This window comes from Nicotiana sylvestris, chromosome 11, assembly GCF_000393655.2.
Source record: "Nicotiana sylvestris chromosome 11, ASM39365v2, whole genome shotgun sequence".
In the NCBI taxonomy this organism is placed as follows: domain Eukaryota; kingdom Viridiplantae; phylum Streptophyta; class Magnoliopsida; order Solanales; family Solanaceae; genus Nicotiana; species Nicotiana sylvestris.
The window spans coordinates 165089026-165112114 of NC_091067.1; the positions used below are offsets into that span (position 1 = coordinate 165089026).

The 23089-nt window shown below is 40.0% G+C and overlaps 1 protein-coding gene across 1 annotated transcript; it reads right to left on the reverse strand.

Moving 5' to 3' along the window:
• Positions 1–17449: 17449 nt before the first annotated feature.
• Positions 17450–17911, reverse strand: LOC138881965 (uncharacterized). Its single transcript, XM_070162266.1, has one exon. It carries the CDS (start codon positions 17909–17911, stop codon positions 17450–17452), a length of 462 nt encoding a protein of 153 aa, XP_070018367.1.
• Positions 17912–23089: the final 5178 nt, after the last annotated feature.

Here is a 23089-nt window from a genome sequence, read left to right on the forward strand (position 1 = left end):
ATGACCACCATATTCACACCTTAAACTTCTCATCCCTTCCACAATCCCAATCCACAACCAACTTCATTCGAACACATTCAGAATCCCTCGAATCTGAGGTTGAAGTCACAAACTCTAGCGCCGCTCTCATTTCCTCTTGCGGCGGAGCTGCCTCTGTTCACCACTAATTTGACACCATAGAACTGCCATGACCCCCTTGTACCGAATCCACACTCCGTTCCCCTCTAATTTTTCTAGAACATCTCGAATCTTAAGTCTAAGGTTCGAGCCTCAGAAGCTAAAAGCCAAAGCTGCGCATGCAATAGTGTTTTCCCAGTTTTTATGAGTGTTCCGGGCCAGTTCTACCACGGAATAGTATTATTCGATAAAGAACAAGGGTCGAACCCGAGTTGGTGAGTTTCTTTCTTTCCTTTCGTTTATGCTTGTGATTCCTTCATCTTTCTTTCCTCTTCTTCTCTTTTCCTCCGGTTAATTAAAATAAAATTGAACGAGTTTTCTAGCTGAGATCGAGTATTGTCCGTTTTGCTCCGTCTCAGTTTTCCGTTCCAAGTTGGTTCTGTGATTTTTGTTTGGTCGGTCTAGTTCTTTTGTTGACAGCACGATTAATTCTGATTTGATTTTGTTTGTTCAGCCCTATTAGTTTAATTAGGATTATATGACAACTTAGTCCCTTAGCTTAGGTTTTGAGTTTTCTGAAAGTTGTTTTAGTCATTTTCCTGCTATTTGCCATAGTCTGCTCAACCTGGGTTCATTTCATTTGGGTTCTGAATTCATTTCATAAACCATTCTAAAGAGTTCAAATGGATTTTTCGAGCCCAGGTCTGATTTGATCATTGGATCATTTCACCCATGACCCATTTGAGGTCCCGGGGGGTAATAAACAGGGTTGTTAAGGGTAATATGGGTAGTATAGGTAGGGGAATCTTATATAACTGAACTAGGAAGCTTCCTAGAAGCTGGGGTGGGGGCTATTTTGAAATTCTGAGGTTTACACTAGGGATTTCTAAGCTAAAATGAAAATTTCAGAAGGTTTTAAGCGCAAATTTTGAACTCTTTGAGGCTGCCCTAGTAGCTTACCTATAAAGGCATTGTTACCTGAGGCTCAATTCAGATTTTAAGAGATAAAAATATAGAAAATACAAATGGCTGAGCTCTTTTTACTGCTTCATTGAACTTCTTCAAAAATCTTTGATTTGGTTCAATTTTTGAAATAATTTGGACTTATCTGAGTGTGGAATGGGTGGAATTTGGTCTTTAGAAGTTGGTTTTTGAAATTAGCCTTAGTGCTGTTCGATTGGGAGCTGTTTTGGACTGCTTCATATTATTTTTGGTTAAATTGGGCTGTTGGTATTGAATCCTGCCATATTGCTGCTGCTGTTTATTGCTTCTCACCTTTCTTTTCCTCTTTGCAAATTCCAAGTACATGGTCTAAAACCTGTATAATGTGAATTCCTTGACTTGAAAGGTGAAATGGAAATGGAGTTGATGAGCTTGACCTTAGTTTGTTATTCATTAGTTCATCTCTTTCTGTTTTCTTCCTCTGAATCTCTAGTCTCAGAATCTGAAGAAAAGGTTCTTGTATTTAATAAGGGTTTGGTACCTTACTTGCTTTGATAGCCATGTAATGTGGAACTTAAAGTTGGATTTTCTAACATTATGCTAGATTTGGACTTTCAGGAGTACGTTTGAGTCCAGAGTACTAATCAATTATGTGTGTATTAATTATGGACTGGGACTACTAGTTTAACTAATTAAATTTGTTTGGTTTGAATGTTTGTTTCATGGCTTTGGCAAATATAAGGATTTGATATTTAATGTGAAAACAGAGTGTGCTCTCAGTTTCTTCTATACTGATTGATTGAGCCCTTTGTAAACTCAACAAGAGTTTTGAATTGTTTTTTTGTTTATGAGATATTCATTCTTTAAGTATAACAGCATGGACACCTCACGAGTAGGAGTTTAAGTTGTTAATTTTGAAGAAGAGCTAAAATAGGTGGCGAATTAATCTCATTATGCTTTGTCGTAAAAATTTGCAGCATGTTTCCATCAGACATATAGGCTCTATGCCCACAAATCAACTAATGTTTCAGTTTTAGATTCTGAATACTATCGTAGTAAGACGCGGACATAAGACTAAAGAGAATCAGTGCTTGATAGTGTAAATGCAGAATTGGTATTAACCCGTCCCTCGCAGTGATGGCTTCTGTTTAATTTGGTTTAGCTATCTTCGCTTGTCATGGGCTTGTTCTTGAGCCTAAAGTTTTATTGTTGCCAATGTTAACTAATAGGGGTGGCCCAGCTTATGAACTTCTAATGCCCTTCCCCCTTTCCCTAATAGTTGAACACCTAGGCCTTAAATCGTGTTAGTTCAATTATTTGTGGTAATTAATTTGAGGCAGGCTACAATTAGACGCTCAGTAACAAGTGGCTCTTGTGTTAATTTCATAATATAGATGTAAAATAGCAAATATTCGTAGAGAAATCTTTAGGGCTGTTTAAAATACTATCGTGGTTGTGGACACGTTCGCGTGACATGATTACGGTTTTCTAAAAATAAAATTGAAGTATGCGTTCACGCAACTTCGAACAATTTCCTTTAACAATGGAAGCATTTGTTGATAGGCTACTAATAAATTTTAAGAGTTTTGGCCCTCATGTTAATAACCTAGATAAAAAATATGACAAATGTTGGTAGTCTGCTCTAGGCACATTTAATACACTATCATGACCGCGTATACGTCCTCCTACTTCGGCCAAACTTTTTTGACAATAATAAAGCGTTATTAATTGTGGACACGTTCGCGTGACATGATTTTTGACGCGCCAAGCAAATGGGTACACGTACGCGTGACCCGTTTCAAGATAATTTTTCAATTTAAAAGCGGTAAAGGGGTAAATGCACATAGGATCTAAAATCGGTAATAATAATAAGCCAAGTATGATCAAAGCGACCGTTCTAGAACCACGAAACTCGGAAATGCCTAACACCTTCTCCCGGGTTAACATAATTCCTTACCCAGATTTCTGTGTTCGCCGGCTGTAGAACAGAGTCAACTTCCTCGATTTGGGATCCTAAACCGGTGACTTGGGACACCCTAAATTATCCCAAGTGGCGACTCTGATTTTTAATAAATAAATGATCCCGTTTCGATTGTCCTTTAATTGGAAAAACTCCCTTGTATTTATGCCCTTTTCGGAGTGTAAGTAAAAAGGAGGTGTGACATCCATATGTAATAAAAAGCTCGGTACAACCTGAATGAACACATAATAGTCTAAGACTAGGAGCAATTAGAAGACATGAAATGTTGCCCTATTAGTAGAATAAGGGTGTAATTGTGATAGATAAGAGGATGACATTTAGGCCTTTGATTGACGAATAATTTAAAGAGAAGGGATTTTATGCATTGCACGGGATTGGAATACCCCCATAAGATCAATCATGATAGGATGCTATGAAATACGATTATTGAAGTATAGTATCGTCCCTAGGTGGATCGGGCAAATCACTTTAGATGTTCCTCGATAAGACACGAGCCCTAGTGACAATGTATTACGTAAGAGGTTTCAAGTTATTAATGGTAGATTAAGGATCAACATTAAGGTGAATTACCAATGGATGGATAAAAGTTACAAAGTATGAGATGAGATTAGACCGTCATTATTAAGATAAACAGTAATGAGGAAGCATTAAAGGACTTAGATTTATATATATATGACAAGTAGTGAAAGAGTAAACCGGTGCTAGGTGGAAGACCTCGGTAATAATCAATCAAAGTAAGAGTTATGGTATGGTATGACCTACCTAGTTGTAGTAAATCCATAAGAATAGATAACTGAGGCTATGAAACAAGATATATCAATAGTCGTAAGTTCGACAAAGTACCAAGCGAAGAACTTCAGTACACCTATAGATGCCCAGAGGGACAACTTGTCAAGTTCTGAATATGTTCCAAAAGTGAGGCCTAGAGATTGGCTAAAAGCTAGGAAAAAAGGAGAGAAGAGTTGCATAGGTGCACAAACAAGGTCATAATCGTACATGCTACATGAAAGAAGGTAGAAACGGTTACGAGATTTGAAAATTTTCGACCACAAGTCGTGGTATGAGAAAGAGACCTAGAGGGGGGAATGCCCTAGCCTTTGGATTTATTCATTGAACAACTCCCTAGATGGAAAAGACAATATTAAAGTATTTGTAAGAGCTACATGTTATGAGACTGATAAATACATCAGTCAACATTCGAGGACAAATGTTCCAAAGGGGGGAATGATGTTACATCCCATGTTTTCGTACATGAGAGTACATCGTAAGCCAATTGATGTAAGTTTGGAAATGAGATCATTTTTGAAAATACATAACTTATTTTCATCATTTTATCTTGGAGGTTACAAATCTTTAAGATCATGAATAACAAGTACCAAAAGGGTTGGAAAGCTTAGACGCTAAACAAATTGAGGAAAATAAGTTTCGTCGAAAGTCCACAAGTTTGGAATGCTATAACATATACTTTTGGGGTGAGACAAGGGTGATTAACATTATGAGGAGGTTAAGTTATGAGTTTTTTTAGTCGTATGATATTCTTGTGTTATATTTTTAAGTCAAGCGAGTTGTGGAACAAAAAATTGGCAAAGGTCATCACAAGTTGCATTTATAATGTGCTGAAATTTAGGTCAAATGTAGCTGCACTTTCTCCCAATATACTTGGAATCAAGGGCTGATCTACATATTAAAATTGAAGATCTATAAGTCTAGTTTCTAACACATTAAATCGTTTGTCAATAAGATCTCGGAGTATAGAGATATTCACATTTTTGCAAGACTGCGCAAATTGGTAGGTGACAAGTAGGTGCATCACCTACTTGCCAAAATGAGAGGACTCAATTAAAAGCCCCAAAGTCAGCCAAGAGAGAACTTTTAAGGGATTATCAACTCAGTTATTTCACCCATATTTCAGACCTTGAAAACTAAATTGAACCCTTGCAACTTAAATCCCACACAAACCCTAGGGAATTTCGGATGTTACGACGTGATTCTAGTGCGGAAAAGTTCGAACAACTTGCTAGTTTCTCTTTCTCCTTCTTGTAGCCATGTTGAGGAACTGATTTTTGATGAAGAAGGACCAGGTTTCGTGGGTTATACTCAGTACAAGGTAAGGTTATGCTTATCCTTCCATTATTTATGCGTTTGCGAGTTGTAACTCGATCGTAAAGAATAAACCTAGCGAGTTTCGAAAGAATGGTATGTTGTTTGTTCTTGTGTCATGGTTGACTGGTTGTGAACTTATTTTTAAGTTGAATTCATGTATGGTTTATTGGACAAGAGGTGTAATTATGTATTTTTGGTTGTGTTTCTCATTTTGAAAGAAAAGACAAGTCGAAATGCGTTTAAGTAAACTGAAAAATTAATTTTGAGTTGCTGAACTTGTGGGACTGTTTTGTAGGCTGTTTGTGTTGCTATTGGGTTGTCTCTTTTGCTACTATTTTTACGGAGTTGATAGGAGGAAGGGTGTGGAGAAACACCACATAATGGCAGGGTTGTTTGCTGGTCGTTCGTCGTAACATTTTCGGATTGTTTGACAATATTATGGTTGTCGTGTTGTGTATAAAGTGATCGGGGTATGTTGGGCTGTTTGTGATTGTTTTGACTTGTGTGAAGTCATATATATAGGGGAGGTTCTGTCCGTTTTATCGTAATATAGGTTGTGGTCGATACATAATAGTTACAACGCTTAAACGATAACGATAGTGTCATTTCTCTTATTGTAGACTAAGGAGTAGTGACATTTGCATAGCTTGAGGTTGGGCAGTACATATACAAGGTATGCGAGGCTATCCCTTTCCTTCTTTTGCATGACTTCAATTGTACATAATGCAATTAACGAGCTTCCAAAGGTACTCTACTCTTAGAAGCTAGCAGTACTTACATTGTTTCCCTTCTTATGGAACAATTAATGTTGAGGTTGCTTCTCTTATCCTTAAGTTATCAATGTTGTTGGTACTTCCTGATTCTTATAAAATTCTTGATGAAGAGTTATTCTTAATAAGGTGTACGGAGAATATCGACCTTACGTCACTCCGAAAGGTTCAGAATATGATTCCAATGAGTCCTACATGCATTATATATATGTATCTATTTTACTCTACCGAGCCACGCTATTGTCGGCCGGGTATGACACCTATTGTGCAACCACTGATCAGTTGGATTTACTGAGCTCCATGTGGCCGAGTACGATTCTACCGAGCCTTATGGTGGCCGGGTATGTTTTTATCGAGTCCTTTTTGAGGCCAGGTACGATATGATGATGATGAAGCCCACAGAGGCGAATATTTTTAAAAGTTTTTGTGTATATATATGTATTATGCATTTTATATTAGTATCCCTTAGAGGCACTCGGATATTACAGGTTGTATCTTCTCTATCTCTCTTTACATTACTGTTCTTGTTTATGCTTTCCTGCCTTACATACTCGGTACTTTATTCGTACTGGCATCCCTTTTGCCCGGGGACGCTGCGTTTCATGTCCGCAGGTCCCGATAGACAGGTTGACATTCCTCATAGTAGGTTATCAGCTCAGCGGAAGGTGTTGGTGCACTTGCTCCGGAGTTGTCTATTTGGTCAGTATGATTTGGACATGTATTGATTGGTATGGCAGGGCCCTGTCCCAACCTTTATGATGCGTATGAAATCTTAGAGGCTTGTAAACAGATGTCATGTATATAAAAGATTGTATGGCCTTGTCGGCCTATGTTCAGTGTTCATGTTGGTCTTGTAGGACTGTATGTCACATTTATAAGTTTGTATTATATGTTGGGTCGTCCTATGTCAAGTATTCCATTATGTTTTATTCTAGTTATATCATGACGGCTCTTCCGGGCCATTTACCCATGATTGTATGATAAGAAAGATACGTTACGTTGGTACTTGATAGAGTAAAGTACCGGGGGCCTGTCGCGGCCCTCTGATTTGGGTCGTGACATAGAGAAAATACTACGGCAAAACTATATTAATGTAACAGAGAAATCATCTTCCAATAGGTTCCATCAAAACCCTAGATAATAAATTAGCTATTTATTATAGTATGCATACCTACAATACCAGAATTCATAACCAATAATGAAAATAGGAAGAAGGAAGTGAAAAACTAGTAGAAGAATTCTCCGCCTTGCTCCTAGTATGTTCTTGCCTCCTTAGGTCGAATCTTCAGTCTCCACGATGGCTCTGTGCTCTTCCTAGGTCTAAAGTGTGTCTAGAGTCACCAAAATAACGTTTTCCATATATATATGCCAAGTAGGGTCGGGCCCAGATGAAAACACCTTCTTCTGCGCGAAATAGGACAATCACTCTGTAAAATTTGTACAGGCGCGCCGCATGGGGTGACGCACTGTGCAGTGCGGTAGTGGGGAAGCTTAGAGGGCTGTTTTCTGACAGACTGTTGGAAAATTGCACAGGTGCGACACACGTTGCGATGCACTGTGCGGTGCGGTAGTGGGAGTTCTCAAAAATGCAAAACATGAAAGTTGTAGCCCTTTCGAATAGCTTTCCAATGATATATTTTAGAGCCCAAACGGAGTTATGAGTGAAAAGTTATATGCATTTTACTAGACAATGCGCCATATGCCCGCTCAATTCTTCGTTTCATTCTTAACTATCATCGGTTGATCCCCGAACACGATCTTGGCTTGATTCCTTAGGCTTTTAGTTAGACTTCAAAGCTCCAAATTACTTGAATTCATTCCATAATATCTATATAGCTCAGAATCACTCTACAAGGCATAAAATACACAATTTAGTGCAAAACACTAGCGATTAAAGCTCAAATTCAATTAAAGTGCAGTACATTTGTGTGTGGTGAAATTAGGGGAATTCATATCCCGCCATTAAGGTATATTCGGAATGACGTGACAACACCTCGAGGCTGTGGAATCATGATTGGGCTTCCTATCTCGAGGATTATCCACGGCCCTGCAGTGGCTCCGAGGTTAAGGGATCTGTCTGCCGCCCAGCAAATACTACGAAGACGGGGTACTCCCGAGGCAAGCAGCTAGAATCAACAGGCTCTGGTGTCTTGTCTAGCCGTCCCATCCCCATATCTTTACATTTAATGAACTCTGTACCATACTGTGTTCCCTCTCCTATATAAGAGGAACCCATACCATCTTGTAAAGGACTGATGTTGCTCCATTTCTCCACAAGTGCAATAATATCTTCTCTCTCTCTATCTTTCTCTCTCTCTTCTCTAAATTACTTATTCCCCTTGGCACAAAATCATTTATCTTCGGACATTCTTCTTATCACTTGGCATTGGCCCGAGGCCGCCCCCGTTTTCATTGCCTCTTAACTTGTTCTTCATTTTATAGCTTAATATTGGCCGAAAGAACCCTACTTTATTATACCTTTAATTGTTATCTCATTCCCGGCTATCCCTGATAGTTCGAGATCGATACCAACGACGGCCTCGAGGTCCCATCGACCATCTCTGCATTCGGGCAACAACCCCCTTTGGTTTGATTACTGTCTCGTCTTAGCTCGCACTTTATCGTCACACTTCACGGTCTTAGCATTAACTGCTTTAACAGCTAGCTCGGGAATAGATCACGTATTTTTAGAATCCCATTTACAAATTTAATTGTTGTTACCATTTTCACGGTAAACAGTTTGGCGCCCACCGTGGGGCTAACAATAATAGTGATTATTTTCTTGCTGGTTTCGTCACACAAACGCACGTTATCTTTCACACTTTTTCTTATCCAATATCCTTTGATTTCAAGCCAAAATGTCCGGCTCGGTAAACGAAGTTGAGAACGGCAACCTCGAAATCACGGGGAAAATGGCGTGGCTGTCACACCTCCTTTTCACCTACACCCCCGAGAAGGGGATATATAAGGGAGTTTTTCCCGTTATAGGACAATCAAAACGGGATTTATTTTATTAAAAGATTCAGAGTCTCCAGTTGGGATAATTTACGGTGTCCCAAGTCACTGGTTGAATCCCGTATCGAGGAAAAGATTGACTCTGTTAACAGTCCGTGAACCAGAAATCCGGGTAAGGAATTCTGTTAACCTGGGAGAAGGTATTAGGCATTCCCGAGTTCCGTGGTTCTAGCACGGTCGCTCAACTATTATATTCGGCTTAATCATCTGATTTTAAACAATTATGAACCTATGCAAATTTTACTTTTTAACCACTTTTATTCATTTTTTAGAGAAAATTGCAACGTCATTAAAACACATGTCAAACCGCATCACATAAATGCACCCGTGGTCTTTGACATATTTTAACATCGTTGTGATTTGGATTTGGGTCACCTAAATGCGCACCCGAGTTTAGGAAGGTAAATTGTTAAAATAACGCCACCTAAAGCAACTACGGATTTGTAACTTTGCGAGGGCCATGAAAATTCGCTAAATGGTACGCCACGATTTCTAAGGATAAACAAAATTAATTAAGTGAGGGCCGTACATTTTAAGATTTTATTTGGCACGGCGCACCTCATTCCTAATTTTAAAGGGAATAGTTGATTAAGGAAAAACCTAAAGGACTTCAAATTACCCTTGTGCTTAAGAGTTCAAACTTAATTGATTAAACGGTGGACTCACAATAAAACGAGATACAGTGTACTTACAACCCTGGGCCTAGCGTGAGGCCCAATAGCCTACAAAGTGCAAGACTGCCTAAAAATGCAAATCTCACAATAGTCCACGCTGGGCCCAAAAAGAGAGCCCAAGCTTGAGAATAGACCAACTTCAGCAAACTGGAGACTCAAGATCGAGTCCTCACATGACACAAAACATCAAGGCATTCAAATTCATAGTTGCAAAATATATTATTGCATGAAAATTGAAACAAATACTGATCGTCTTTTACACAAATACCAAAGCATATTTAACATCAATTGATCTCTAATCATACAATGATCCATTTTGTTATCTAGCATTCATTACCATTGTCACTTCTGACCAACAACATGCATATCCTCAAAATAACAGGGAAAAGGAGAACATTTACTGATCTATAATCCAAAAGAGAGGTTATATTTCATCCTTTATTGGTAAAGCTCAAAATCAAGAAATCAACACCAAACGAACCACTGACTTCAGCTGAACTAGCACAGATGTAACATATACAACTTGATTGAAAATATTTCAATGTTAACTAATGTAAACCAAATGAGCTAAACTCATAATTTATCCACTAGTACAAACCAGATTCAACAGGTAAAGACAGAAATGAGCAAACATGACAAAGAAATCCAAACTGACTATAGAGTTTGATAAAAAACGTAAGAGGACAATACTTAATAAACTAACATGTTCTAGATTTTGATTACATTATATTCATTGATAAATATACCAATCGGAATCTTTCTAAAGCTAAGTATTACATGCTGTGCATGAAGTGGAAAGAAGGAGAAATGAAGCTCAATAACAAATAGCATCAGATTTCATCACATTCCAGATCCAGTCAAATTGCACTCATGTGATATCCATAGTGCCGAAAATACCTAGAAATGAAAGGGGAAACAAGAGAAGTGCAGAAATCAGTAGGCAATAAGCAGCAGGACAACGATGAAACAGTGTCAAAATCAGCCAAAAACCCAGGAATTCGAATTGAAACAACAACTAGACAGTACTCCACACAAAACAAGCTCAAACCCAGCTTTCAAAATCCCAAAATCAAACCATCTTCAACCCAGGTGCAGAATTAGAGGTTTTCAAGAGATTCTAACTAATGAAGAGGATCAGAAATTTCAAATTAATCAGAATTTTGAACAAATTTTCACAAAAAATGCAGAGAAATCAGTGTGCTTCCACAGTTTTCAGCCGTTTTAGTTTTGCAGAATTTTTATCTCTCCATTTCTGCCTTCTCAGGCAAGAAAAAGGTGCCTTTATAGGCAAGCAAATAGGGCAACCTTTCAGATTTTAGCTCTACCCTTTAAGCCCTTTTCAAATTTGCTTTTAGCTTAGAGATCCCTAAAATTTTGACTTGTTAACCAAGCTAACTTACTAACAATCTGAAATTCAAATTAAAATCCCCGCTAGAAGCTTCCTATTTCTGTTATCAGAAAGATTCCCTCAACCAAATACCCAAACTATCCCCCATGCCCCTTTATTTACCTTGCTAACCAAATAAACTTGGGCTCAAAACAATCGGGCATCTTGAATTGGGTCATAAATGACTCCAAAAACCCAAGGCTGGTTCGAATTCAGTCCAAATGAACATTCAGAAACTCAAACTCTGACCAAAAAACCCCAACAAAACTAAGTGACAGTAACACGAATAAACAATTTGACTCTGTGCTGACTATTACCTTGACAATTATGAATTAAAAGGAGAAAAGATCAATAATAACAAAGTTGACACAGCAAAATCAACCCTAAGCGGGTTTGGAATAATTAAACCGAGGTACTAACAAAGTCGTGTTTAATGGATCAAAACAGTTAAAGAAACCAATTTGGGAAAATAAAACTTAACGAAGAGCACAAGAACATGACCAACTCTCAGACAACACAATTAATTGAGTTTCAATTGAATCGACCAGAAAGAGGAGGAGAGATGAACCAAGAAATGAAGGAAGGACTCACCGACTAAAACTCAAACCTGGGGCTTGGCACTCCTAAATGACGTCGAGTACTTGTTCTTTATCAAGGAACAACTCTGCATGTATGGGTTTGGATTTAGATTCAAAAGCTCGGGCTTCAGATTCAACATTCGACGAGTTCCAGATAGATTCGAGGGAAGCTGGTAACAGATTTGGGGAAAGGGGGTCGAACAGGCACTAGGGTGTTGATTTGGTGGGGAAAGGTGGTGGCGCCGCGACCGGAGGACGGTGGGAAAAGGTGGAGGCTATTAGGGTTTACGCTGGGTCTCTGGTGTGAGAGAGACGACTGAGCTAGGGGGAAAGGGTTCAGACCTATAAATATTAACGGGAACCTAATTCTCGTCCGTTGGATTGGGAACGATCAACGGCTCAGATCAAAGCTAATGAAACGACATCGTTTTGATTAAGGGAGGGACTGGACCGGGTCAGGGTGGTTTTGGGCCGGGTAAGGGATAATGGGTAATGTTTGGGCTTCGAATTAATGGCCCAGATCTGATTCTCTTCTTATTTTATTCCCTTTTCCTTTTCAATTCAATTTTCCAAAATTCTTTTAAATTAAAATTTAAAAATAAAACTTAATTAATCCCTAATCTAATAATCCTTATCAAATTAAATTAACTAACTCTAAATAATAATTATCACAACTATTTAATTCCCAAATTAAAGCAAGCGACGAAATTCAAATGCGCAAAAATAAACTATTTTGTGATTTTCCTTTTTATAAAAATACTTAATTAATTAATTAATCCCAAAATGTCAAATTAAATTCTAAATGCAAATCTACGTATTTTTTGTATTTTTCATTAGTTAAATAAAATAGACATGCACAGGCAAATGCAAAAATTTAACATAAAATGCCACGAAAATCCATAAAATTGAAAATAATGAAAAAAAATTATTTTGTTTTGAACTTATGGGAGTAATTCATAGAGGGCAAAAATCACGTGCTCAGAGCTGCCCCTCTTTGCTCGAAAATACGAAGAGTTTTCGTGCAAAGATAAAGTGAGCGGATATGAGCGATTTTTGCCCGTTTGAATACTCCGTGGGAAGCATTTTTGAAAGATTTGACCGCACCCTGCTTCCGAGGTTGCCTACATATCCTTGGCTATAAAGGAAACAGGTCAGTGTAGTTCGGGAACGTTTGGTAGCTGGGACTACCATGAAGCTGTGATTTCACTGTTGCTGCTGCTACTGCTTACTGAATCCCCTTATTACACCATGATAAAATAAAAAGAATCTAGACTAGACTATGATCTATGCATTACAAAATCCTATTTATATCTTCAAACTTGCTCTTGTGGTTCCTGTTGCCTTGTTGACTTGTATTCTCCTGGTGGAATCCCCTTGTTGCCGCCTTGAATTTGTAGTCTGAGATGTTTTCCCTTTCTCTAGGTGGACGCCTGATTGCTGAACTTGAAATATATTCCCCAGTTCTCCAGGTAAACGCCTGATTGCTGAAACTTGAATGTATTTCCTTGTTCTCCAGGTGGGCACCTGATTGCCAAACTTTGAAAAATGTATTCCCTTGTTCTCCAGGTGGGCACCTGATTACTGAACTTGAGAAATGTATTCCCTTGTTCTTCAGGTGGGCGCCTGATTACTGAACTTGAAAAATGTATTCCCTTGATCTCTAGGTGGGCGCCTGATTACTGAACTTGAAATTGTATTCCATTGTTCTCTAGGTGGGCGCCTGATTGCTGAAACTTTGAAATGTATTCCCTTGTTCTTTAGGTGGGCGCCTGAATGCCAAACTTTGAAAAATGTATTCCCTTGTTCTCCAGGTGGGCGCCTGATTACTGAACTTGAAAATGTATTCCTTTGTTCTCCAGGTGGGCACCTAATTGCTGAAACTTTGAAATATATTTCCTTGTTCTTCAGGTGGGCGCCTGATTGCCAAACTTTCAAAAATGTATTCCCTTGTTCTCCAGGTGGACGCCTGATTATTGAAACTTGAATGTATTCCCTTGTTCTCCAAGTGGGCACCTGATTGCCAAACTTTGAAAAATGTATTCCCTTGTTCTCTAGGTGGGAGCCTGATTACTGAACTTGAGAAATGTATTCCCTTGTTCTCCAGGTGGGCGCCTGATTACTGAACTTGAAAATGTATTACCTTGTTCTCCAGGTGGGCGCCTGATTGCTGAAACTTTGAAATGTATTCCCTTGTTCTTCAGGTGGGAGCCTGATTGCCAAACTTTGAAAAATGTATTCCCTTGTTCTCCAGGTGGGCGCCTGATTACTTAACTTGAAAATGTATTCTCTTGTTCTCCAGGTGGGCGCCTGATTGCTGAACTTGAAATGTATTCCCTTGTTCTCCAGGTGGACGCCTGATTACTGAACTTGAGAAATGTATTCCCTTGTTCTCCAGGTGGGCGCCTGATTGCTGAACTTGAAATGTATTCTCTTGTTCTCCAGGTGGACGCCTGATTACTGAACTTGAGAAATGTATTCCCTTGTTCTTCAGGTGGGCGCCCGATTGCCAAACTTTGAAAAATATATTCCCTTGTTCTCCAGGTGGGCGCCTGATTACTGAACTTGAAAAATGTATTTCCTTGTTCTTCAGGTGGGTGCCTGATTACCAAAAAAATAGACAAAACAAAGAAAACTTCTGCCCCAGTTTGGTGCTGGGAACATCTATGAGTGTTAAACTGAATCATATTACCAAATATTACTAAGAATTTGAAAGTTAGGTCCCGTTATCTAGGAGGGTCCTGAAAATAAAAAATCAAGTATTATCTTAAAAGTGACAATTTTACGGCTAAATTATATTACCCTACACTAGAACTTACGCTAAATGTTGTTATCTAATCGAAATCTTAAAGCGAAGTCCCATTATTCAGGAGGGTCCTGAAATCTCCTAATTGAATACTATCTTGAACATGCAAACTCTAAGCCAACTTATATTCCTTTGGGATACATTTATGCTAGATTATGCTATTTCTGAATTTTACACTAGGTCCCATTTTCCAGGAGGGTCCTGACAACTCTTAATTGAATCCTATCTTAAACATGCAAACTTTGAAATAAACTTATATTCCTTGGGGTACATTTATGCTAGATTTTGCTACTCGTGATTCTTTTGAATTTTAAACTAGGTCCCATTTTCCAGGAGGGTCCTGAGAACTTCAAATTAAATCCCATTATCCAGGCGGGAGCTGAAAGTTTACTGTCAAACCTGTTTGGTGCTCGCCTTTCTTTACGGAGGGTTTCCCTGAAACAAACGGAACTTTCTACCCCTGTTTCAATCAAAGAAAAATCTTGTTAGTTTAAAATATGGTGGTTAGTTGATGGCATTCTTTGATGAAGGTTTCTCCGCTGTCGTGCTTTGTTTTGATTGGTTTCCTCGGAACTAGCTAAGAACCGCCTGACTACCGGCTGACTTTCAAACCCCCATGAATTTGGATGACCCACATGTTCTATACCTGAACCGTTATTTTACACTTCTGACCCCTTTAACTTAACCTCTGCATCTTCCATGAAATGACTAAATCATTCCGCCGATGGAACTTTTGCCGGCACTTTATACCACTTTACATCATGCTATCTTTGGTATGTTCTGGCCACACTGTGATTTGCAATTTTTGAAGCTGGTAGTGAGCTTTGAAATCCATTCTTGTTTGCTTAAACAAAACTGACATTGGAACATCTTAGAAAAATGAAACCCAAAAGAAATGAAATGCAATGACCTTGAGAGTTAATGATAAAGAAAATCCAAAACTGGATGACTTGCTAAAAAAGGAAAGAGGAAAGAGACTTATCTGTGTGGAACAGTTGGTACCAATGATCATGACATGCATTTTGGATTAATTGGCCCAATCTGTCCAACCAATCAATTTTTAGTTGCCATACTTGTTGCCCCGGAATTTCCATAACCTAATTTCTTCACCAAAGCCTTGACCTTGTTCGGCCTGCGGTGCCCTGAAGGGTTTTCACCAACAAACCTCTCTCATTTGTTTATCTCTCAACTCACTTTCGCCTCAAGTTCCCGTGAGGGTTTTCACTAATAAGACTCTCTCATTTTTTATTTCTCTCAGCTCCCTTCGCCTTGCGGTGCCCATGAGGGTTTTCACCAATAAGACTCTCTCATGGACTAGAGTGTTGCCCCTGATATGAATCGCTTCTACTTGCTCGACTTGGCATCCCTCGAAGACTGATCTAAAGGTCTTTCTTTGGACCATAACGTGGGCTTTTGGATAGGGTTAGAAAGAAATGGTATCAAAGGCTCAAAACAATTCAAATGGGTTCAAAATTACAACTTTTGGAATAAGATTTCCTGCAACAATCACAACTTCTGCCCCAGTTTCTTTGCTTGGGGACTTTTGGATTTTGTTTTTATGGGACCGAACCGTGAGGCTGCCTACGTATCCTTAAAAGGAATCAGGTCAAACGTAGTTCATGTCATAGAAATTACTTTGTTGTTGTGATTTTCTCTTTTCTCTTTCTTTTCTTTCTTTTTTTGCTTTCTTTTTCTCTTTTTGTTGTTTTTCTTCTCTTTTCATTCTTTTCTTTCTCTTTTTCTCTTTTCTTTCTCTTTCTTTTTTTCTTCTTCCTTTACTTATATTTTGCACTTACGTTTTTGAACTTTGCTACTGATTCCAAAAAGGGGGGGGGGGTATGAAGTAAATACATAAGGCTCAAGGGGGCAACAAAAGATAAAGTGTTTAGATAGCAAAACAAAATGCCTTCGTCATTTCAATCTTCAAAACATGCCAAGTACGAACAAATACAAGTTAAACAAAAAAATCATACATAATATCTTTTGACTACATTGAAATTGATGGCCATTTCTACACATTTTCCTTTTATATCTGTTAAATACAAAGCACCATTGGACAACACTCTCGTTACGACGAACGACCCCTGCCAGTTTGGGGAGAACTTGACTTTTGCTTCAACCTGATGAGGAAGGATGCGTTTCAATACTAACTGACCCACTTCAAATTTTTGTGGATGCACCTTCTTGTTATATGCTCTTGCCATTCTCTGTTGATACAACTGGCCATGACAAACTGCTGCCAATCTTTTCTCATCAATTAAACTCAATTATTCCAAGCGGGTTTTGACCCACTCATCGTCATCGATTTCTGCCTCCGCAATAATTCGAAGGGATGGGATTTCCACTTCTGCGGGTATCACTGCTTCGGTGCCATATACCAATAAATAAGGAGTCGCCCCTACTGAAGTACGGACAATAGTGCGATAACCCAGCAATGCAAATGGCAGCTTTTCATCCCACTGCCTAGAACCCTCCACCATTTTTCAAAGTATCTTCTTTATGTTCTTGTTAGCTGCCTTGACTGCTCCATTCGCCCTGGGACGATGCGATGTATAATCTTAAATTGTTGACATACTTCTTTCATCAAATGACTGTTGAGATTAGCACCGTTATCTGTGATGATTACCTTCGGTATTCCGAACCGACAAATGATATTTGAATACACAAAATCAACCACTACTTTCTTGGTCACGGATTTGAAAGTTTTAGCTTCAAAACACTTGGTGAAATAATCAATGGCCACCAGAATGAACCTGTGCCCATTGGATGCTACTGGCTCGATTGGGCCAATGACATCCATGCCCCAAGAAACAAAGGGACACGGTGTGGACACTGTATGTAATTCAGATGGCGGATAATGAATCGAATCTCTGTGCACCTGACATTGATGACACTTGCACACAAAACTGATACAATCTCGCTCTATGGTGAGCCAATAATAACCTGCTCGGAGAATCTTCTTTACGAGAACATAGCCACTCATGTGCGGTCCACAAACTCCAGAATGTACCTCGGTCATGATAGTTGTGGCCTGTCTAGCATCAATGCATCTCAACAATCCAAAATCTGGAGTTCTTTTCTACAAGATCCCTCTACTAAAGAAAAATCCGCTTGACAACCGCCGAATTGTTCTCTTTTGATCACATATGGCTTGTACTGGATACATCCCCATCCTGATGTACTCCCTGATATCGTGGAACCAAGGCTCACCATCAAGTTCTTCCTCTACTACATTACAGTAAGCATGTCGACTGCGGACTTGAATTTTCAAAGGGTCTACGTAAGCCTTGTCTGGATGATGCAACATTGACGCCAGAGTAGCCAAAGCATCAGCAACCTCATTATGCATTCTCGGAATATGCCTAAACTCTATTGATTGAAACCGTTGACAAATATCATGCAAACATTTCTGTACGGAATGAGCTTCAAATCCCGAGTTTCCCATTCTCGTTGAATCTGGTGCACCAGAAGGTCCGAGTCGCCCAACACCAAGACTTCCTGGACACCCATATCTACAGCTAACCTCAAACCCAGAATGCATGCCTCGTACTCAGCCATGTTATTAGTAAAGTAGAAACGGAGCTGAGCCGTAACAGGGTAGTGATGCCCTATTTTAGAAATAAGTACCGCACCTATCCCAATGCCTTTCATGTTAGCAGCCTCATCAAAGAAAAGTTTCCATCCTGGCTTTTCAACCGGTTCCAATTCATCAATATGCATTACCTCTTCATCAGGGAAGTTAGTCTTCAAAGGCTCATATTCTTCGTCCACTGGGTTCTTGGCCAAATAATCGGCCAATGCCTGGGCTTTCATTGCAGTCCTAGTCACATAGACGATATCAAATTCTGTGAGCAAGATTTGCCACTTTGCGATCCTCCCTGTGGGAATAGGTTTCTAAAAGATATACTTTAACGGATCCAAATGAGAGATGAGGTACGTAGTGTAAGACAACAAATAGTGCTTCAACTTCTGTGCTACCCAAGTTAGGGCGCAGCATGTCCTCTCAAGGTGAGTGTACTTAACCTTGTAAGATGTGAACTTCTTACTGAGATAATAGATGGCATGCTCCTTCTTATTGGTAATGTCATGATGACCCAACACACAACCAAATGAATTGTCCAAAACCATCAAATACAGAATCAAAGGTCTCCCTGGTTCTGGGGGGACCAATACATGTGGGTTTGACAAGTACCCCTTTATCTTATCGAATGCTTCTTGACACTCATTTGTCCATTTGACCGCATCATCCTTCTTTAACAGTTTGAAAATAGGCTCACAAGTTGTCGTAAGCTGAGCAATAAACCTGCTGATGTAATTCAACCTCCCTAACAAACTCATCACCTCAGTTTTGTTCCTAGGGGGTGGCAATTCTTGGATAGCTTTGATCTTTGACGGGTCCAATTTAATACCTCGACGGCTGACTATGAATCCCAACAATTTTCTAGATGGCACACCAAATGCACATTTTGCAGGATTGAGCTTAAGATTGTACCTGCGAAGCCTTTGGAAGAATTTTCTCAAATCTCTGACATGATCAGACTGCTTTATAGACTTTATGATTACATAATCCACACAAACTTCGATCTCTCTGTGTATCATGTCGTGAAATATGGTTGTCATTGCCCTCATGTAAGTTGCCCCAGCATTTTTTCAAACCAAAAGGCATGACACTGTAGCAGTATGTTCCCTACGGCGTGATGAATGTCGTCTTCTCTGCATCTTCCTCATCCATTAGGATTTGATGATAGTCTGCATAGCAATCCACATAAGACCCAATCTCGTGCTTGGCACAATTATCAATCAGAATGTGGATATTTGGCAGTGGAAAGTTGTCCTTGGGGATCGCCTTGTTGAGATCGCGATAATCAACACATACCCTAGTCTTGCCATCCTTCTTTGGCACAGGTACTACATTGGCTAACCAAGTGGGATACCGAGTGACTCGAATAACTTTTGCATCGAACTGCTTGGTGACCTCTTCTTTGATCTTCACACTCATATCAGTTTTAAATTTCCTCAGCTTTTGCTTGACAGGAGGGAATGACGGGTCAGTGGGCAATTTGTGAACCATCAAATCAGTGCTTAAACCTGGCATGTCGTCGTATGACCATGCAAAAATATCTTTGTACTCAAGCAGTGATGTAATTATCTCTTCCCTGAGTTGAGGTTCAAGATGGATACTTATCTGAATTTCTCTTATATTATCTGGGTCCCCTAAATTGATTACTTCGGTATCACTCACGTTAGGTTTGGGCTTTTCTTCAAAATGGCTTAATTCTTTACTAATCTCTTCAAAGGCCTCATCCTCTTCATATTCCGATTCATCATCACACTCTATTTCTTGAATTACTATTTCAGAATTAGATTGGCTTTTAAGACTGGGCCGAAGATTCCTTGTGCATATCATGTCATTGAAACCAGCATAGAAAGAACTGTACAAGGAAGAAAAGAAAACAAAAATAAAACTATCAGGAATGAAGAAAAAGGGAAATTGCATTTCATTGAACTTAAAGATAACAAGGTTTATACATCTAAACGGACGGAACATAGAATCTGAATTACAACCCTGGAATAATCCAGATAAACTGAAAGAAAATCAAAGCAAACTACCAAAACTCCTTCCTGGTGGGGAGAGGAGTAGCTTCCCAATTGTTAATCTTTGCGCCGGGCCCAACAAAATACACATATGCTTTACTCGAACCCTCTCCAGCCTCTAACACGTTCACATCGGCGAATAACCTCTCGAACCTTTCAATCAAATCTCTATCCACATCAACCCATGAACTGGGAACTGTTGTCACTGGGCATTTCTTGGTGCCAGACCTGACAAATGATCTGGAGAGCCGTGAGAGGGGCTTTGGGAGGACCCAGGCCCCCTGTTTCAACTTTCTTCTCTTTTCACGTCCACCGCTGTGGGTTTGAACCCCAAACCAAATGTACCCAAGTTTTTGGGAAGAGACACCGGCTGTACGATACCTTGCAGAGATGCACCCAAACCTTTTCCCGGTACAAAACCATTTTTCAACATTTCAGTAACTACCATAACTGATGCGGCAGCTACCCTCGGGGTTGGAACGCACTTCCCTTCTAGAAACTTTTCTACCGATACGGTGTCAAAAACCTGATAAACCCATGGCCCCTTGTCATCCTCAAACTCTATGAACGGAACAATGGCATCGCTGGGAATACACCAATTATCTTTGCCGTGCACAAGGATCTCCTATCTATCCCATTCAAACTTGACCACTTGATGCAGAGTAGACGGAACTGCTTTGGCAGCATGAATCCAGGGTGGGTCGACCTAACAGCAGATTGTAAGAAACAGCCACATCCAGCACCTAGAACTCCATGGTAAATTCAACTAGCTGTATTGTAAGATCAAGCACTATGTCCCCGACTGAATCTTGCCCTCCACCGTTGAATCCCCGAACGCAGATACTGTTCTTGTAAATTCTTTCATCATCCACCTTCAACTTGTTCAGAGTGGAAAGAGGGAAATGTTCGCACTGGAAACATTGTCAACCAGTACCCGAGTAACCACAGAATCTTCATATTTTACCGCCAGATAGAGGGCTCTATTGTGCTCAGTACCCTCCATGGGTAACTCATCATCAGAAAAATTGACTATGTTTGCTTCATATATCTTGTTAGCTATCTTTTGCAAGTGGTTTATTGAGATTTTGTCAGGAACGTGGGCCTCATTCAGGATCTTCATCAAAGCCCTACGGTGCTCGTCTGAATGGATCAATAATGACAATAATGAAATCTGAGCCGGTGTTTTCCTCAATTTCTCCACAATGGAATAGTCCTGAGGTTTCATCTTTCTCAAGAATTCCTCTGCTTCTTCCTCAGTCACAGCTTTATTTACCAATACCGGGTTATCTTTGGAGATCTTAGCTTTTCTCAAGTCTTTGGGGGCAAAGCATCTCCCCGATCGAGTCAAACCATGGGTCTCACAAACTTCTTCTTTAACCTCTTTACCCTTTTAAGTTACTGTCACTCATTCATAATTCCACGGGACCGCCTTGCTGTTGATCATCGGTAATTGAGTTACCGGCTTGATAATGACAGGATCTGTGCGAGCACCCTCCACAGTTACCACAGGCTCGTTCGCCACTCCTGGCACAATCACTTTTGCTCTTTCTTGTTTTACTGCCATGTTACTTGAGGACCCTTTCTTGACCACCACAGATGGTTCAATATTTGTCCCGCTCAACTTAATCATAGACTTCTCACTTGTTGACTTTTCAAACGGCCTGGTTTCACTAGACCGAATCATCATCAATTTGCGAAGGCTTCTTAGGCTTCCCTCCTTTATGCACTATCTCAATCATATTCGTCTCTTGATGAGCTGGTAATGGGTTCTGGTTGATATTAGGTGCCTCCGAAGCTTGGACCTCAATCTGATTAGTATCAATGAGCTCTTGAATAGCTGTTTTCAATTTCCAGCATTTCTCTGTGTCGTGTCCCGGGGCACCAGAACAATATTCGCAAGTGATCAAGATTCCCCGGAGGAGGATTTGGCAGTTTTGGCTCGATCGGAGTCAGCATACCCAATTATCTCAACCTGCGGAACAAACTAGTATAGGATTCTCCCAATGAAGTGAAAGTCTTCTTCTTCTGCAACCTATCATTCTTGGTGGCCTGATTGGGCCGAAAACCTGTTCTAGGGGGATTTCGATAGGCTCTTGGGGGTGGATAAGTATTTTGTGGAGCTGGGTAGGAATTAGGTGGAGCTGGCACACACCATTGCACGTGAGCGGGAGGCTGAGTGTATGTTTGTGCATGATGGACATAAAAATGGAGATCTGGCGGTGGGTAGTAGTGTTGTGGTGGGATATATGGAGTGTGGTGGTAAGTTTGGTGATAGGGTCGAGGCTGGTTATATTAATGTGAAGGGCCCCTGGATCTGACCCAAGCTCCCGACTCAATTGTTGCAACATCCTCTTTCTTCTTCTTTTCGAGTACACCCCCAGTACCGTTTTGAATAGCTTGGGTGGTTGCTTTAATTGCTGAGTAGCTCATGATTTTATTAGACTTGACTCCCTCTTCTACCATGCCTCCTATTTTTACAACCTCATTAAAGGATTTGCCCACTTCTGACACCAAATGACCAAAATAAGTGGGCTCCAAGGGCTGCAAGAATAATCAACCATCTTGTTTTCTTTCATCGGAGGGTCAACCTTTGCTGCTTGTTCTCTCCAACGGAATCCATATTCTCTGAAACTCTCGCCAGACTTTTTCTAAATCTTCGTCAATGACAGATGATCTGGGATAATTTTAAAATTGTACTGAAAATGGCAGGCAAAGGCTTGAGCCAAATCGTCCCATGTGTACCACCTGATGTGATCTTGTCGGGTATACCACTCCAACGCTGATCCACTCAGACTTTGGCTAAAATATGCCATCAGTAACTCATCTCTTCCGCCTTCTTCTCTCATCTTGCTACAAAATCCTCTTAAGTGTGCTACCGGGTCATCATGCCCATCATACAGATCAAACTTGGGAATTTTGAACCCTGCTGGTAACTGAACATCTGGGAACAAACATAAATCCTTATAGGCCATACTTACGTGGCCTCCCAACCCTCCTCATATCTCTGAACGATTGTTCGAAGCTTTTGACCTTTCTGATCATCTCCTCATGTTCGGGATTTTTGGGTGGCTTCTCGGTCTCCGCCGGGATATCAAGATGAGGGGTGTAAGAATATGGTTCTGGA

Excerpts from the sequence above, each read along its gene's own strand:
- LOC138881965 (XM_070162266.1), bottom strand. The coding sequence starts at position 17,911 with ATGCATTCTGGGTTTGAGGTTAGCTGTAGATATGGGTGTCCAGGAAGT.